This window comes from Atractosteus spatula, chromosome 14, assembly GCF_055471065.1.
Source record: "Atractosteus spatula isolate fAtrSpa1 chromosome 14, fAtrSpa1.hap1, whole genome shotgun sequence".
In the NCBI taxonomy this organism is placed as follows: domain Eukaryota; kingdom Metazoa; phylum Chordata; class Actinopteri; order Semionotiformes; family Lepisosteidae; genus Atractosteus; species Atractosteus spatula.
This window is the reverse complement of record NC_142719.1, coordinates 15,592,795-15,610,639: the sequence shown is the minus strand read 5'-3', so window position 1 is coordinate 15,610,639 and position 17,845 is coordinate 15,592,795. Positions and strand designations below refer to the sequence as shown.

The 17,845-nt window shown below is 43.3% G+C and overlaps 1 protein-coding gene across 1 annotated transcript in view; it reads left to right on the top strand.

Annotated features, from left to right (window-relative positions):
* Window positions 1-17,845, top strand: part of vav1 (vav guanine nucleotide exchange factor 1) — a 48,119-nt gene that overhangs the window by 8,728 nt on the left and 21,546 nt on the right. The window contains exons 2-5 of the mRNA XM_088932313.1: window positions 11,694-11,810; window positions 15,338-15,396; window positions 15,845-15,910; window positions 17,223-17,331. Of these exons, the coding sequence (XP_088788439.1) occupies window positions 11,694-11,810; window positions 15,338-15,396; window positions 15,845-15,910; window positions 17,223-17,331 (351 nt within the window). The remainder of the gene's footprint in view (window positions 1-11,693; window positions 11,811-15,337; window positions 15,397-15,844; window positions 15,911-17,222; window positions 17,332-17,845) is intronic.

The following is a 17,845-nucleotide window of genomic DNA, read 5'->3' as shown; positions in this document are numbered from 1 at the left end:
TATTACGCACAATAAATATGGATTTTAAAATGATAACAGAAGCATTTAAAGAATTTTATATGGCCTTTCGTGCTGGGAAGTGAAACTTAATCGACTGCAAAGTTTTTACTCGGCGGGGGAGGGGAGCCCAGCAATACTTCTCTCTGTCGGTGTGGCTACGTCGCAAAACAAAAACACCACAAAAATTAATGTTGAGGAATAATGGAAGAGCTCAATTTGGATTTTATTAGGATTTCCACAGGGGGTTAGTTACATATCTCGCAAAACGCCTTCCTTTTAAAAGGCAGTCAACCTTGCCTTATCCAGGTGTGTTGCCCGGGATCACTGCCCGGTCCCGAGTAGGGAAGACGGTTGGGGACGACCAGCGTGTCTCCAGTTTCCCTACCAGTCTTTCCTCTCTGATGACCGACGCGTAATTTCTCACACCCTGGAAGGGGAGGCTGGGTCAGCGGATTCCTTCGACGCGGTTTTCCAGTCAAAAAAACACTCCAACTAACCACGTACTGCGTCTGCGTCGCATTTATGTTGCCCTTGGGCGTTGAACCGAAAAGTGCTCCGACTGGAACGCACGGAGAACGACGCGTTTGCCCATTCAAAATTCCCGTTGAGCTGTAAATCCAGAAACTATTTGAACCGGTTGACAGGATAACCTTTTTTTTCCACGCGAGTCTGGCTTCCGTCAGCGGGCTGCCCCTGTCACGCGCCAATCGCAGTCCACGCCGCACTGCGCACACCCTGATGCTCGCGCGCCAGACCACGAGGCCTCCCGCGTCCCGCTTCGTTTCTTTCCGCTTCGAGTCGATGTTTCCGCTTCTAAGCGCGCTCGCTGAAGCGCACAAAACCGTCTCGCCAAGAGCCACTGCCTCTCCAAGAAGCACCATTCCCTAAAGGGTGTGCTAACGAACCCGAATACCATTATTTTCCCCCCGAACTGTCGGGCGAAAGCCTGTCGCTGAAGTGGCTGGCGTGTCTTGGTCCGAAGTAAGCCGGCAGGTGTCCCACCACGTCTCGGATCCAGTTTTCAGTGAACCGTTTAGCTCAAGAATCGTCTCGAACATGGACGCCGTAAACCCTTTATTATTGAGATCAACAAATCCGAAGAGCTCTTCTCATCCCCAGCTAGGACACCGCAAAAAAAAAAAAATCTGCTCTGGATGCTGTTTCATCTGCTGCCGTAGGGACAGCGTGAGTATCGTATTCAGTAGGCCACGTTACAGTCATATAATGGAATATAGTATAACATATCATTTCATTTATTGAACACTATTGTACGTGGTTTGCTTTCACAGTAGCGCCGGTGTCCTTGCTGTGGTGTCACACTGTAAAATTAGAGGCTACGCAAACGGAGTACAAGATTGTCGGGAGCTCTGGAAGTGCGTCCCTCAGCAGCATCCCAGGGGGTGCAGTTCAACAGGGGGCTGCGGAGGCACGAGTGAAGGTTTATTCCGTTGTGAAAAGAGAAGAAAAGAAACACAACGTTTCGGCTGTGTGTGGAGCCTTCTTCGGCTGTGACACAGCCGAAAACGTTGTGTTTTTCTTCTCTTTCCAGCATGGAATAAACCTTCACTTGTTCCATCAGAGGGAATGGAACGATAAACGTAATTGTCCAGCTTCAACGGCTTCCAGCTTGAGCGTTTATTTATTTATTTTTTGTAGTTGGGAGTTTCGTGCGTCCATATGTTCAAAATCCGAATAGAAGGGCGGCCAAGGCCCGGGCAGCGGACAGTCGGCGCCGGTCGCAGGGTAGAGCAGGGTCACAGGTGGGGCCTGCGCGCTGAGCCTGGCCCGCTTCTTGTCGGGGAAGGCCCCGGGTGTCATCGGTGGCGGCGGAGGTGCGCTGGAAACCCGCAGCGCAGAGGAAGAGGAGGAGGAGGAGGAGGAGGAAGGGAGAAGGGGGTGGCGGCCGTAGGTGGCGCTCCCTGAGACGGAGCTGGCGCTGCAGCAGCTGTGGCGAGATGTGCGGTGGATGTAACGCTTTCAGGATGATTTGAACTAGAGTGAAGCCGCCCATACCCCCCCGCCTTCCCCACTCTCTCTCACTGACTTTCCCTCCCACTCCCCGGTCGTATCCTCTCGCTCGCTGCTACTCTCTGTCTGGAGGGCTGTGCGCCCGTGTGTGTGAGAGAGAGAGACTGTGTGGGTGTGTGCGTGAAAACGAGATAAAGGTACGCTTGTAGATTCTTGCCGAGGACAAGTTATCTGAGGCACACTAACATAACAAGTAACTAATAACGGCTTATGTAACGAAGCGAGAGAAGGCTTTCCGCTCCTTAGCTTGGTAGTTAATTGATCAGAGGATCTCATCCAGCCATTTTTTTTTTTAGTGGAAGCTAAGGGGATGGATTTCAACATCGTGACTGGATGGCTCGTTCCACGCTCCCACAACTCTATGTGTAAAGTAATGCCTCCCCTTCTCAGCTTTCAGTGTACTTCCACGCAGTTTGCACTTGTGTCCCCTGTTTCATTATTCACTGTCGGTTCTGGAGAAGTCCACTGGGTCGACTTTGTTGATGCTTCTGAGGATTTTGAATTCGAGGGTCTTTTCAGTGTAGGTGCCATGCTTGTCCTCTGTGCTTGGGGGGAAAAAAACCTCACAAGGGCACTGTTCTTTTCCCTGTGCTCTGTGCATTAGATTTTTATGGATCAAGCATGTGGTGCTTTATGAATCATTTTTCTCTCCTGTAAATCTGCTTGTATTTTGGACTTGGCTTAAAATTCAGTCTGGCACATAATAATTCTTTGGCTGTATAGAAAAGCAGCCTCTTTAGAGGCCACCTTTTTATTGTAAACTAGTCATTTTTAGCTTCTTGTAAATTAATTTATAGGCTTCCTGTAAAGGCTTGAGCTGTTATTAAAAAAAAAGAAGACCGTGTTTTGAAATGGTGACGGGCAGATAAGACTGATTTGAATATTCTTTTTTACCTGTGACGCAGCTATTCATGTGAAGACATCACAACCACAAAACCTAACCCCTGGTGACTCCATTCTTTTTTTTTTTTTTTTAGAAAGAAACGTTCTCTGTAAAGCCATTACATCGTCGGTCTGTAACTCCGTCTTTCTTGTGAGCAGGATCCATTTAGAAGAAAGGGCAACTGCGAGCGAAAAAAAAAAAAAATCTCGCTTGTTTTGATGGGGAAATGAAATTTGTTTCGAATCCTTTTCAGAAGGAAGCCCACGGTGCCCTGTGTGGGTGTTAGGAGGAGATACGCGCTGAGTGCTGAAAGCTCTCAGTAGGCCCAGCATGCCCTTCTCCAAACCGCCGTGGCAGTGAGGAGTCTAAGTGGGTAAGACTAAGTGAGCTGTTAGAGACGGCGCGTCTGGGCCCATATAATGTGAACTCCACACCGCGCGTTACCACAAGCTGAAACCGCAGATTGTGAGCTGCTAGTACTTCTCAGCTGTGACAGTTTTTTTTTGGAGTTCTTGTGTTTGTGTTCTCCGTGTTAACACAGTGTAACTTTCCTCCTTTCTTCAGCTGTTGGTTTTACCGTTTTTTTCGAAGAGTGCGGCGGGCGGGCGGGCGGCTGGCCGGTGCGCCTCTCTTTTTTTTTCGTTTTCTTTCTTTTCTTCCTGTGCCGTTGAAGGCCCGGCTCTCGGTGACTCGACCACCTCCAGCCGCAAATTCCCGGCCCCGGGTCTCAATGGGTGTTTTTCCACTGCGCCGAGGTGTGAAGTCTGCTGTCAAACAGAAAGCTGCTGCCACACATTGGGTTTGTAGTCTTCAACTGGTGAGAAGGGCAAAGATTTGGCGTAATTCGGGCCTAATTATGTTCTTGAGATATTAATCCAATTAGCCAATTCAGTCTGAGGAACAAAGAGAAAGAGTGAGCAAGGCAGTCAAAGTGACAGCTCTAGGATATATGTGGTTTCATTTAGGAAGTGGGGAGATCAGGAGGTCTGGTCAGTTCCAGTTGAAACTTTTACCTTGAATTCAAGGGGACTGCTGTTTCCAGGAAATACACTCCATAATCAGAAGAAAACCCCTGTCGCTTCAAATGTGAAAATGAGATTTTCACTGGAGTTGAGGGTTTTTCCAAGCCCTAGGGCCTGGTGACCATGTTGGCAGGGCTCTGACCCCCACAAAGCTTCAAAATGTCCAAAATGTCCAACAGGGCGGACAAGGACACCAGCTGGAGATTCATGCGAAACCAGCCACTGGCGTGAGGAAGAGACAGCCATAAACGAGGCTAAGTTAATCTATCGCTCAGGGTAAACCCCTGGTAGACAGAGCACAAGCTTCAGCCTGAATTGCCAGGGCCTGGTGACACCCCGAAAAAAAGATCTGATTGAGGAGTTAGGTTTAGCGGAGCTAGTGTGGTGACGTCAGCGTCCTCACTGCGGGTAGCAGGGTCCTCAGCTGCCTGGGCTGAGGGAGGTCGTGCCCCAGGTGTGGGGGACGGAATGGGCAGCGGGGGGCACGACCCCGCGCGGAACCGTGAGTATCACATTGGCACAGTTATGTCTCGTACAGAGTTTCATGTGCCAACAGCCATGGGTCGTGTGGCTGGTCTCCTCTTTGGTAGGGAGTTCTAAATGAGGATGAGGAAGACCCGGGTGAAGATGGTGGGGCTGTCACCTGCTACAGCTGCATCGAGACCCAAAGGCCCGAAAATCGGTGAATGAGCGGGACCATACCGAGGATGCCTGCAAGCTGCTATCTTGTCTGAAACATCCGTTTTTCTAGTCATCTCTTCCTGGTAGGGGAAAAGTAAAACTGGAAGAGAAGAATAGCATTTTCATAGACCTGCAAGGTGCAGAACAAGTGTGACAGATTCCCTACAGCGATTAGTTCAGTGCAATCTTTGCACCAGATTCTGTGTCTCACTTTGAGAGGAAAAGCAAAGACACACCACAGCACAAGCATAAATACTATCAAAACACCTTTGGCCTTGTGAGACTTTTATTGTCCCCCCAAACAACATCAGATCTGGATCAACAAATGTCGCAGTGACTCAGAAATCCTAAGCAAAAGAATTGTCAGATACTGGAGTGAGGCCATACAGGCCATTCCTGCAGTTCCTGTGGAAAGACTGTGGGGTCAGACTGCAGCCTGTGAAGAGTTTTTTTTTCTGAAAATGGTATTGAAGGCAGTTCAAGATTTATTTTTTAATGCCAGATGTTGTATCCTTTTTTGATGGTGTTGGGGAAGGGAAGACCAGTTGTTAGTATTTTTTTTAATGACCGAAGCTAAGAAAACCAGTGTGCTAATTGTAGGTGTTTGGACATGGTATAGAGACCACTCCCTCCCCCCTTTTTAAATTTTAAGAATTATTTTAATTCAGAGTGTAATTTGTGATTACAGTACATAGCACACCTCACTGCAATTGTTATTATTTGCCATATTATTTTTGTCTCTTTTACTGTGAGTGATCAGATAAAGAGGTGGAAGTCACAGTATTGACATGACTCTGTAGAAGGTTCTGTTTGCAGGTTGTCATTATTCTACAACATCCTCGCAGAACTTCCTTCTTTAGAAGTGGTGCTCAAGCGTGCAGTGTTTCACAAGCTGAAGCAGAGCCTCTAGCTTTATCTTCACTCACACTCATCTCAATCTGAGTAGAAGCCAAGCAGCCAAATTGTGGTCTGCCTCTTCTTCTGCAGAGAGAGCAAACTGGTGGTTTCTGAGTCAACTAGTGCAAAACCCCAGCTAAATCCCTTAAAACATACATCCATAACCTTGTCCTTCAAGGCAGATTTAAGCGATGTCAAACAACAGTCTTGTAAAGTAATGGAACCGTCAGAGAGGGGAAAGGTTGTTAAGGTGATCTTCAGAGTAAAATCAGCGCTCCTAGACTCTTATTACACTATCCGTTTGGTGCAGGTCTAGCAAGGTCAATCCAAGATCCATGTTCTCCCCTAAGAACCACGATTTATAGTTCTGATTTTAGATTGAGTCTATTTGGAGCGAAATTCAGCATGGAGTTTGCTTTACAGCAAGAAAAAGAAACACTTCAGCATCCTGTACACGAGGAGGAATTGATGCTACTTACAAAGGATATTTTTGTGAGCTCTGTTTTCAGGACAAATTATTGCATTCAGATTTTTTTACTAGTCTATAAAAAGAAGGACGTTAAAACCACTGGTAGCACTTCTGCAGTTTGTGTCCAGTGAAACTTGTCAATCTTAGTGTAAACACAAAGTGTTTACAAATGTTTGTTTTTTAATATTTTTAATATTTTTATATTTTATTAAAGGAACTACTAGCAGTGCATAATAGGTGGCCTATTTGGTTAGATAAGAAAGCAAACAAATGTGCATATCAGGCCAGTCTGTTGTTTTGCACGTGCTTTCCATGCAAAACACACTTGTGTAAAAGCAGCTAAGATCCGTGTTGTTTTACAGCTTGTTTGTATGTTTAAAATGCCTGCAAACAGTGTATCTCTTGTACTGACTAGTACCGACCAGTCGTGAAATAAGAATAAAAAACAAAACTGCTCTGATCTTGTTGTTTCTTTCAGCTGGACCTACAGTAAATGAAAAAACAAGATTTATTTTTCATTTCAAAGTGCAAGATTTTAATTTCCGTATGAAGTGCAAAAGTCAAACTTTTATATTATTTCCCAAAAGCGGCAAATCAAAAATGTTTAAGAGCAGAAATTAAATAATTCCAATCAATGTTATTATAAGGTTAAATAAGTTTAGCTATGTAAAGTAATTAATCTGAGCATTAGTTTAATACGAAGAGAAACGGATCAGTCATGGTCAGTGAAGTGCTGGTTCAAAGGCACCGTGGTTTGCACAGATTGTTGGATTTCACCACAGGTTTTAGCAGAAATAATTCTCAAGAAGTAGCCCCAAGCAAAAGTGAAAACATGTTAATACATGCAAGAGTTATTTTCTGGAATGAGCAGAGGTGTCAAGATCAGAGAAATGGCGGTACGCCTAAAGGCTTCCTCTTGTACAAAGGGCAGATCTCTCGGATTCAAATTAAAATTTGCTGGGTGGGCATTTGCCTTGTGTCTTGCTTTGCACTGCGTCGTCTGTTGAGACCTAAAGGAGTTTGTGCGGATCGAGTTCTCCTGTGAGCGGGGGACGGGCGGCCAAGCCAAGCCACAGCCTCCCAACCTCCTGGTACTTCCTGCAGTGGCAGCTGGCAGCGCGAGGGGCGTGGAAGCGTGGCTGCCGCGCGCTGGAGGAAGCACGTTTGAGGATTTTCAATACCTATATCGGTCTCTTTTCATCCATCCAGTTTTCAAAAGCTGCTTATTGTATTCTCAGCTGGGGTCATGACCACCCACATACGTGTTAAATCAGTCAACCAATTGATCAATGTTCCAGAGCAGTGGTGTGCATCTACCCTAGCATAATTCACATCCTCCAGAATTACTAGGCCCCACCTCATCACCTCATCTAGCAAACCCCATGTGCCTTGTCGAGGCAGCAGGGGCAATTACTAGGAGTTTCTCTTGGCAGCTCAGCATTGCACTCTGACGTGTCTGTAAGCGTCGCTGCAGCAGATTTCAGGAAATGGTCAGACTACACTGACTGTCATCCATTCTAGCTACAGGAGGATACTTGATGTTAAAGAGTTACATAACGTAGTGTGCTGGTAACGTGATATTAACTGTATTGACTCCGCCTCTCCTTCCTGATTTGGACAGATATAGCTCCACACGGTAGCCCACGTGAAATCTCTGCTCTGGATGTCTGTGTCTTAACGCTGCTTCCCTTTTCTCTGCCACCTTCCCGACACACACTGACAGCAAGGTTCGAAACAGCAGCAAGCTGCGAGTGAACACGAAGGCATGAGAATGTCCGAGAGAGGAGGATGGGGTCCAGAGAGGGGATACATAGTGGTCCTTTTCAGTTATATAACTGATTTTGCAGACACTCTTGTGTTCCTCGGCGCACACAGCCAGAGAGAGGAAGCTCTGCAAAGACTCTTCTTGTTGAAACAAAGTGCTGTGTCTGTTACGCCACCATCGTAACCTTTAACAGTACTGTGGCTTGAGTTTGACTTCCGGACTCAGAGTTTGACTGTGACTTCACACACTCACGCACACATTTGTGAGTTCCACATGTAAGCTTTCAGCACATAGCTCAGGGATGAACTAAATAAGCATTTGCAGCCTTTTTGATCCCCCTGCCTTAACTGCACAGGCAACAGCTGTAGGCCAGCAAATTGAAAAGTGTTTTTTGTACTGTTTTTTGTATTGTCGAGCTTTTTGTGCTGTCAAGTATTCTGGGGTTCAAACCTAAATTTGATCCTGCTCACTGACATTTTTAAAATGCTTTGTAAGCACTTAACACATGTTCTTCCCTCTTCTTCCTGTTTCCATTTTCCGATCTCCACAAGTTTCTCCTGGCACACTCAAACCAAGCAATCCACAAGTGGTGAAGAAGCCCTCTTCTAGTTTGTCAAAACCACTTTTGATGTGACATCACTCTTCGTGGTGCACACCATCTCAAAGCACTTTTACAAACAAACTAGTCGGTTAAAAAACAAGACCTTGACTTTGATCTCAGAAAACAGGAGATGAAAAGCTGTTGCAGCCTGTTTAATGAAAGCGCCTGTGAGCTGGTGGCATTTTGATCTTTGTTCGGTTTGAAAAGCTGAGTGTTTGTGCTTTGTGTCCCACAATAGAGCTGATCTTTCTTCTGCACAGAAAGGTGTGTGTACCACAGTGGTTGACTCTGTGCACCTTGCTTTTCAAAGGTAATGTGACATTTTGCCTCTGTGAGACCTTTGCCTCCGCCCAGAGCCCCCGATGGCTTCACTTTACAGTAAGCGCAGGCAGTTATAGTAACAGTGTCTTCTTCTGGCTCTCTTCCAGGAGCTCTGCTGTATAGCTGTACAGAAACACGTCCTCCTTTCTTTCCATCCTTTTCACCTGCTTCTCAAGAGACGTAGTCTTTTCCAGCTCTTTGAGGTGCTCTCTCAGGACATTCAGAAATAGAGGTCCAGGTGTTCCCAAGTCAATAAGAATGCAAGATGGTATTGGTTCCTATACATATTCATGGCTTTTTATTGCCTCTTATTGTAGAAATAGACATAGACCTATATTCGTACAAAGTATGCTGCTGTAGTGCATGAAAATATCAACCTTTTCAGTATAATAAAGTGTTTTGCTTTTGCAGTTCAGAAGTGAGCACACTTCTGTGGCACATGTACCAGTTCCTCTAGTTGTTATCCAGTACTACTTTTCTCCTTCTTGATCTTTATCTGCAGTTCGAGTTTCTTTGATTTGCAGTTTGCTCTTCTTCCTTGCGCCATTTGCAAGTCACCTTCACAGCTGTGATGTCTGTCCTGTTCATGAATTGTCATAGATTAAAAATCTCCTTTAAACCATCAATTTCAGTGGATATCTTTTATGAAATGGATACAGGATTGCATGACAGAGTCATTCTATTCTTTTGGTTCTTACTTTCCACCAGTCTGGTGTTAAAAAATCCAGATAGTACAAAACAGTAAAAGAAAACCTTCATGTTTTCAGTACCTAAGAGGTGAGATTGACTATTCCTTTCTTTTCCCACCCTGCAGGTGTTCTTTGTTAATTTACAATTCATGAACAGCCAGCAGAAGGGATGCAGGAAGAAAGAGGAAAGCTTTCCTAAGCCATTCCCGATTGACACTAAGCACCAGGATTCTGGGTGTAGGATAAATTGCAAATTTTATGTTCTCAATCGGGAATAAATTTCCTTATTTGTATTTTAAGTTGGGGCTGAACAATCACTTTTCCACTGATGAAACTACATTAAACACTAAACACTCTAGTGCACACATAAAAAAAATCAACAATAGTGCAGGTGTCCAGTTTTATCAAAGTACTTTCTTGTTTTTATTGCTATGGTGTAAAGGTCACTCTGCTGTCAAGACCATCTACATCGGCCCTGCATTTGTACACAAGGTTTTGCTGTCGAATTCTGATGTGCTAGTGTGTAATCCATATGTGCTTGGTGTTTTGTCTGGGTAGCTTCACTTGCTGGATTGTTGACTTTCAAGCACAAAAGATGTGCATAATTGATGGGTGGGGGGGGAAAGAGGATGCGTTGAATGTGGGTCAGGTGATAATAGCTTGAGGAAGTACCTTGCAAGCTCTTTGTAAAGGCCAGCCAGGGGAGACCACAGTCTGATCAAGCCTCATCTGGCCTGCCCAGCACCTTTGGTAAAAGAGTGGTTGCCAAAACATGTATTTGTCTCATGACAGCTGAGAGAGATTCGGCCCAACGTGGGGTGAGTCCCTTTCAGAGAGTGGTGTGGTTAGCAAGAAGCGGTTGGTTTGCATTTCTGGTAAGGTATCTAACTCACAGAGGCCCCAAGTGTGGAAGCACAACCACATTAGCACTGCAGAGTGTGGTCTGCTAGAAGCACGAGAAGCATGAAACTGGTCTGTGCACTATGGTCTTCTCTTTCAAAGCCCACATGTGAAATACACATTTTTCATTCCTATAGTGGTGAAGCCCCTCATAAAACCTATATACAGAAAACTCCTTTTTCTCAACATATTCAATCGTCCAGCATAATTTAGCTCTTTTGTAGGATCACAATACAACCTTATTGTTCCTGTGAACAATAATGTCAAACCCTTACCAGCTCCCGACATTTTAATTTTGTTCATTTTCTTTCCATTCCTACATTTGCTTCTCATGATGTGTCCTCTTTTTAAGAGCAAACTGACACTTTTAGAAGACGGGGTCCAGGTACAGAGGGTTAAAACATTTTAGATGAAGTTGAGTACTAATAAGAAGCTGCACCAAATGTTTGTCTACTTATGAGAAACAATCAGTCTGTCGGAAACTGTTTTTATTGTTTGTGAAATGACTTGTAGTCATGGTGAAAATATATTCTTGAGGAAGTTTTATTTATAAAAAAGGTAGGATTATGGTGGTTTCTTGTTTTTTAAGACATAAGATGGGTTTCATCAATACCCCCAATCAATGAACAAATCAGTCCTTATTTTTCAGTGAACACGATCATAATGTGGCTTTTAAAGACAGATTACGATAGGCAATAATGCACAAGTACTACGATAGAAAAGCAGGATTCCGATAAGACCTAAAAACCACAGTTCTGATCTTCCTCCGAACTTGAGCTGAGGTTTAACACAATAGCTTGTTTTTTTTTTCAGAACTTCCGGCAGCTCCCATGTATCTGAAAGTACAGTACCTATCATCTTATATCCTGCCAAAGCTGCCTAAAGTTTGGAAAACAAGAAGTTATTATTGCAGTTCTTAATACAAAGTTTGGTTAACTACCCAGAGTATACATGACAAACACTTGTGAACAAATGTGCTGCTACTGACACATCAGACATGCCCCTCCACATTTTCACAAAACATTCAAAGAGTGAGGGCATAAGAAAGGTTACAAACAAGAGTAAGTCATTCTTGTTTGGTAGTTAGTAGCTAATTGATATGAGGATCTCATCCACCTATTTCTTGAAGGAATCCAGGGTATCGGCTTCAACCACATGGCGGGCTAGCTTGTTCCACACTTCCACCCACCTTTGTTTAAAGAAGTGGTTTACTGTATGTTCCTGGTTTTAAATTTGAAAGAGTTGTGTGTTTCAAATCATGTGTGAAGAGAACATTATAACCACTACATTATGGGCATCCAACGTAAGAATTGCAATGAGGATTTGATCTTAAATGGACTTCTCCGGTTAAATAGATTCTTCTTTTCAAATCCTAGCCTTGGTGCTTCTACTGAAGTTCCTTAGAATTGACAGCTCTATGTCCGTCTTTCCCCGCAGTTCCTGTGTCTGAAGAACATCAGGACATTCCTCACTGCCTGCCAGGAGAAGTTCGGGATGAAGAAGAACGAGCTGTTTGAGGCCTTCGACCTCTTTGATGTCCGGGATTTCGCCAAGGTGAGACTCTGGGACCCTTGGCCAGCTCAGTGCCCATGAAGGCATACTGGGGCATTAGGACCCACATAGGATGAGCGCCCCTTGCTGGCTCCACAAACACCTCTTCCAGCAGCAATCTTAGGTTTTCCCAGGATGTCTCCCATCCAGGTGCTGACCAGACTCACACCTGCTGAGCTTCAGTGGGCTGCCAGTTGTGAGTTGCAGGGTGATATGGCTGCTGGCTAAGCAGAAGTAAGTAGGGAGTCAGTGGGATAAAAAAGCCTAAACACATGTCATTCTAAATACGTAGGCTAGATTTCACCCGAGAATTTCAACCCCTCCCTCTGTTTTTTCAGCTTTGTGTATTCTGGAGTGCTGTTCCATTTACAACTCCTGTGGTGGCAGGTGCATTGTATAGTTTGTATAGACCCGGACAGTCACATCAAAGAGATACCACAGGTCAGGTATCTGTATGCAAACCAGCTCCCGGAACCTCTGCCCCCCCCACAATTCACCGCGTCTGTGCCTAGGAATAACTGGGCCACACTCAGAGGTGGCTCTTTCTTTACCTTGAAATTTTTAGCCTTAAATTGCCCTCTCCGCTGGCATTACAGTCTGAATTTAGCCTGCAACCAAGACCAGGGCTTGGCGTGTCTCCAGTAGTGTTGGCGCTGTTTGACTGGCAGTGTAGACTGGTATTGTATCGGTGGGGCAAGCCAACGAACAACAGGCTAAGGCTGTGGGAAACTCCACATGGGGAGCACGTGGGGGACTGCGAGATTCAGGACTTCTGGGCGCGATTTTGAAACTGGCCCAGATTGCTTGACCAGAGATCCCGCCCGCTGGAATACAGTCATGCGGTTTCGGGGTGTCAGGTTCCCCAGGTCTGGTTGCTGCAGCTCTGCCAGAAGCTTCTAGGAAATGCAGAGTCCCTGGCCAATGATAAGATAAGGAGTGATTCAGGGTCCTCCTTGTTGGGAAAATTGAAACTAATTCACATCAGAAAAAGCAATATCAGAAGTCACACCCAGCAAATTTAAATGAGGCATAAAAAAGGAAACAGAAATGTTCAAAGATTACACAGCGCCTTCAAGCAACCTGTGCCTCACCCTTAGGAGCCACCATGGCTTCCAAGCGATTTTGCTTTGTCTGTTTGGGTGGTTCTTTCTTTTTAATGGTCTGGACGGAAAATGGTAATTTTTTTTTCTGAAGCAGACAAACCTGAAATTTGACTTTGCTGTAACATTCATTCTCCCTGGAAGTGGAAAAGAGACTCGATATGTGTGCAAGAGAGAAAATTCAACTAGTGACCATGCAGCGTGATCATGCATCTGCTACACATCCTTTCATTTTAAGCAAATCCATTACGTTATCTGACCGAGTCCATCTTTAATTCAGCCAGTAGTGTTAGGCGGCATTAGTCCTTTAGATTATCGATTGAAGTCCTGATATTGTCTATTTAAATATCAGTCTGTCTGTAACCTTTTGTCTTTACATAATTCCATCTGGCAACCCGAACAAACGACTGATAAAAAGTGCATGATAATCTTTCTTTCCTTGTACATCTCTGGCGCTTCTCTGTGTTTCTGCTTGGATTTGCTGTGTTGCTGTTACGTTCAGTATATGCATATACAGTGCTTATACATAAATGAATCTGAAAATAAATTCAAGATAAAGCATTCTTTCCTAAATTTTATTCAGCAAGTAAAAAGAGGACATTAAAAAAGTGTTGCACAACTGAACCTCAGAACACACTGCGGCACGTATTTCACTCCCTGTGAATTTGTTCAGAATCTCTATGCTTGCAACACGAGGGAATGTCAGCAGAACTGACACAGGAAATGGGAAAACAGGGTGTGTGTCACCTAAAAACTAAACGGAACAGGAAATATGTGAACTGTTGCTGAACCTTAGATACTAAAATTAAACTGAATAATTCATCTAAAACAAGGACGTTGGCATTGCATCTCTACCTGGGCAAACAGCTGAGGGCTCCATGATCTCTCGGTCTGAGCTGCGTCTGTAATGTGGAACTAATGATCAGCAAAGCAGGGAACTAGAAAGCCTCGGAAGAGTCATTTCAACTTCTGTTATCAGTAGATCTAGGTAGACCACTTGCAGTCATTAAAGGAACTGACTGATTCTGACTGTTACGTGGATGAATGGGGGTTTTGTGAAATTGCACATCCGCGAATCATTTATAGAACTCTTTTTCTCTTTCTCTCTGCTTATCAGGTTGTCAAAATCTCAGCCCTGTGCTAGACTGGGGGCTAGAATGAGTAAATCAGGATGATCCCTGAACCATTACAACTGAAAAACCCTTTCTAAAACCTGAAATACAGCATTTAAAATGCAAGGCAGGGCCCTAATGACTGTCTTGTTTATGATTATCACTCAAACTAGCACCAAAAAAGACAACTTAATTACAGGCAGACTAATATGGACTAGCAGATTAAAAAAGCATCTTTAGATGGCACTGTAATTAAATGTGTTGAATTGATCTCTTTACTTTATTGTTATGTAGTCAGCATGAATCCTTAACAGATGAGTATTCATAATGGCCCTAACCACAACCCAAACAATATTCCTACAGTAACATTAATTCTTACCCCAACATTCTATATATATATAATGTAATGAATGTTGCTGTAACGTTACGTGTAGCCTGTATGCTAGGTGTTAACTGCTTCAGCCAGGTGAAGTGTATTTTGATTGTTTTTTGAATTTTTTAGATGTTGTGCATGGATAAAACAGGCCAAGTAGTCTAGGATAATGACTAGACAGCACAAAGGTGTGAGCAAGCACAACGACCATACAGGGTAAATCTGGTGATCTGTATGCAGCTGCTGTCATCAGGATTACTGGATTGGACAATACATTAACTCCACCAACATGCAGAAAAACAAATCCTCATTCAGTGGGAATATTTCAGGAGGAAGCACTGAAATCTCAGAACTGTGTAACAAAGAGCCAGTCATTGTACCACAGGACCTTTTCATGCCGATAATCATATCTATCCCTTGATAGGGGAACGCAAATTTCAGGGCTGTTTAGGTGATATGTGAGGTGGCTGAAGGGCTGGCTTTGAATATCAGTGCACAGCAGTTACAGTAGGTCCCAGCAGACACAGAGAGAAAAATATCTTTATTTACATCTCGGTAAAAGTTGTGCTTTTGAATGAGCTGTAAATTTGGGTACATGACTTCAGTGTCGAACAGTGCCACTAGAAAATCAGAGACAGATATCAGTAGTGTCCTTGGCATCGCCTCTACACCGGCACTGTCTCAGACAGTGCAGGCTAGAACGGAAGTACAATATGAAGGTGGTAAAGAAGACCAAAATATTTGCATGTCCGTGAAATTATTCAAAAGTTTGCAAAAGCAAAACAAGACCTGAAAAAAGAGCAAATTGGCTCCTAAGTAATGCTGTTTATCGCCCTCTGGTGAATCCTGTAGACAGATCAGCACCATTTATGTCACAGCTACAACAGTAAGTCATTTACGTGCCCCTGGTCAGTGCTACAGCTAACACACATCTTTATACTGCAGGTAATCGATACACTATCAAGTCTCTCTTACACCAGCATTGCACAAGATCGTGGAATATTGTAAGTACAGCAACCTCTTACTTTTTTTTTTACTGTTAATAGTAACAGACAATTAATAACAAGCAATGGTGTTGAATAATACTATAGCTCCTATTTTTATACCACAGATTATCCTGAGTTGTTTCATTCCAAATTTTCAAGTCCACACTGTTCATGTAGGTAACTGAAAAAGACTGATGGGTACGCAGTGAACCCAGGTTTGTCTGATCTCACTTTTCTCACAGTTTTTTTGACAAATACTCCCCCTTTCCCCCCATAGACAATAAAACACAGACAATAAAAAATAAATATTGTAAATATCGTTCCATGAGAAACATCTTAAAAAGAAGAGGCCATAAAGCATAGCTTACGTACACAAAAAAGTTTCAGCTGTACTCAATGGTGCAGAAATCTTCCTGTTCAGCCCGAGTCCCTTCTGTGTGAAAAATGTCTGTCTTTCTCCTTCCAGGCCCTTCCCCAGTGAAGACAGTGTCCCAGATGAGGAGATCTACAATGGCCTCTCAGATAAGATCGAGTAAGTGCCATTTTATTTATTATTATCCCCAAGGGGAATCCTGTGAATCCACATCTCTAATCATGATCACCTTTAATAAAATGCCTTTATCTGTAATACTTATTTTTCACTGGAGATCCCAATAATTTTGACACACAGAAATGATAATTTCAGTCTTGCACCTTGATATGTTTACATGCATTGCTTGTTTACAGCTGAATTATAACTCTGATTTTAAAAAGCAACACCTAAGGAAAAATGAAGAGTCTTTGCACATGCAGAGGCATACATTCAAGCCAGAAACGTTTCTGTACAAGAAAAGGAAACAAAAAAAAATGTGACACAGCTGTACAGGAAGTGCTGACTGCGACTCAAGATAGGAGGCCATGTGTGAAAAAGAGCATTTTGTCACCTGCCATCCAATCTGTTCTCACAAGCTTATTAATTTCTATTAACAGTGCAGTTATGGTACAATTTGACCGTGTTCTGAACTACGCATAAAAATAATTTTGCTTGTATGGGACTAATTTACATGTAGGGATGCAAAAGGTCACTGCACATTTTGGTGCAGTTTCTAAATAAGTTTATTGTGAAGGCCCTTTGGAAAGCAGTGCAGGGCTGAAAGTTTTGTTCTTAAAGCTTACTCTGAAGTTCACACAAATGATTCACCATTGCAAGATACAACCAACTTCCTATGCTTCCTCATCAACATTAAAACATTGGGTTAGGAAAATGACTTATTTGGATTGAGAATATATATTTGAAATCCAGGAAGGAAGGAATATTTTAAACGAAAAAAGCACACCTCACAGAATGTCAGCTGTCACACCTTTCTCACAGTCGTATTTCACTGCTGCTGCTACGCAACAAGACAGCTGACCTTCATGAAGGATAAATCTAACCTCTGCATAATGTAATCATGTAGATCCAAATCATTTTCACTGCAAGCTTAATGCACTGTAGTTGAAGGCGGGATGTAGGTTTTGTGATTTTTTAAAATTTAAAAAGGTAAACAAAAATGATGAAACAGACATACAAAAAACAACGCAATAAAGACTGAACAGAAAGCTCAAACTTGTTTAGGCCTTTTTACAGTTTTTTTATTGATATAATAAGAGTTACAGTTTGTGGTAAAAGTGATCACAAAATGATTGGATGTATAAAAAATCAGGGATACATATAAAGGTCAGTCTTTTTCAAAACTTTCAAGAAAGGGATCCTAGATCTTTTGAATCACTTCATAGTGGTTTGTCTCATAGAAATGAATCCTCTCCATTGCAATTAAGTAGAAGGTTGTGGGACTGTAACGCTGAGACGTACCTGTTTTGCACAGTGATACGGGTGAGGATGATGACGATCTGTACGACTGCGTGGAGGATGACATTGATGAAGGTGACGAGATTTACGAGGACCTCATGAGGACGGAGGCCCCTCCTGAGACGGTGAGGAGACACAAGCCCTCTCCCTGAGCCCTGAACAGCCAGCTCATGTAACACCAGAGCTTTCGTTCTGCAATTGCTTAATTAGAAAACTGCTTGATTTAAAAAAAAATGGAAGGGTTTGCAAGGAGGCTCATAATGTTGTACCTTGAATTCAGTGCCCCTTTTAGCTGTAAAATGCCAAATGAATAGTGAGGACTTTCCAAATAAATTCAGAGTTGTGATGGGGAAGGAAATCACACTCCCTAGAGGACAACAATTCTTTCAATGTTTTGACTCATTCCCACTCAATTCAGCCTCCCTGAAGATGAATGTAGAGCATGAATCACTATAATGAAAATCCAGGAGTTACTGCTGTGCATTATTCCTCCTTTTCAGGGCTGCAACGATACAAATAATACAGAACCTTTATTTTAGTAACAACAACCCATATTGATAATCGTAATAAAGTATTTAAGATAGCCTGGATGCTTGGGTCTTTAAGCATCCAGAAAGCCTTGTGAGTTGGACTTAAAAT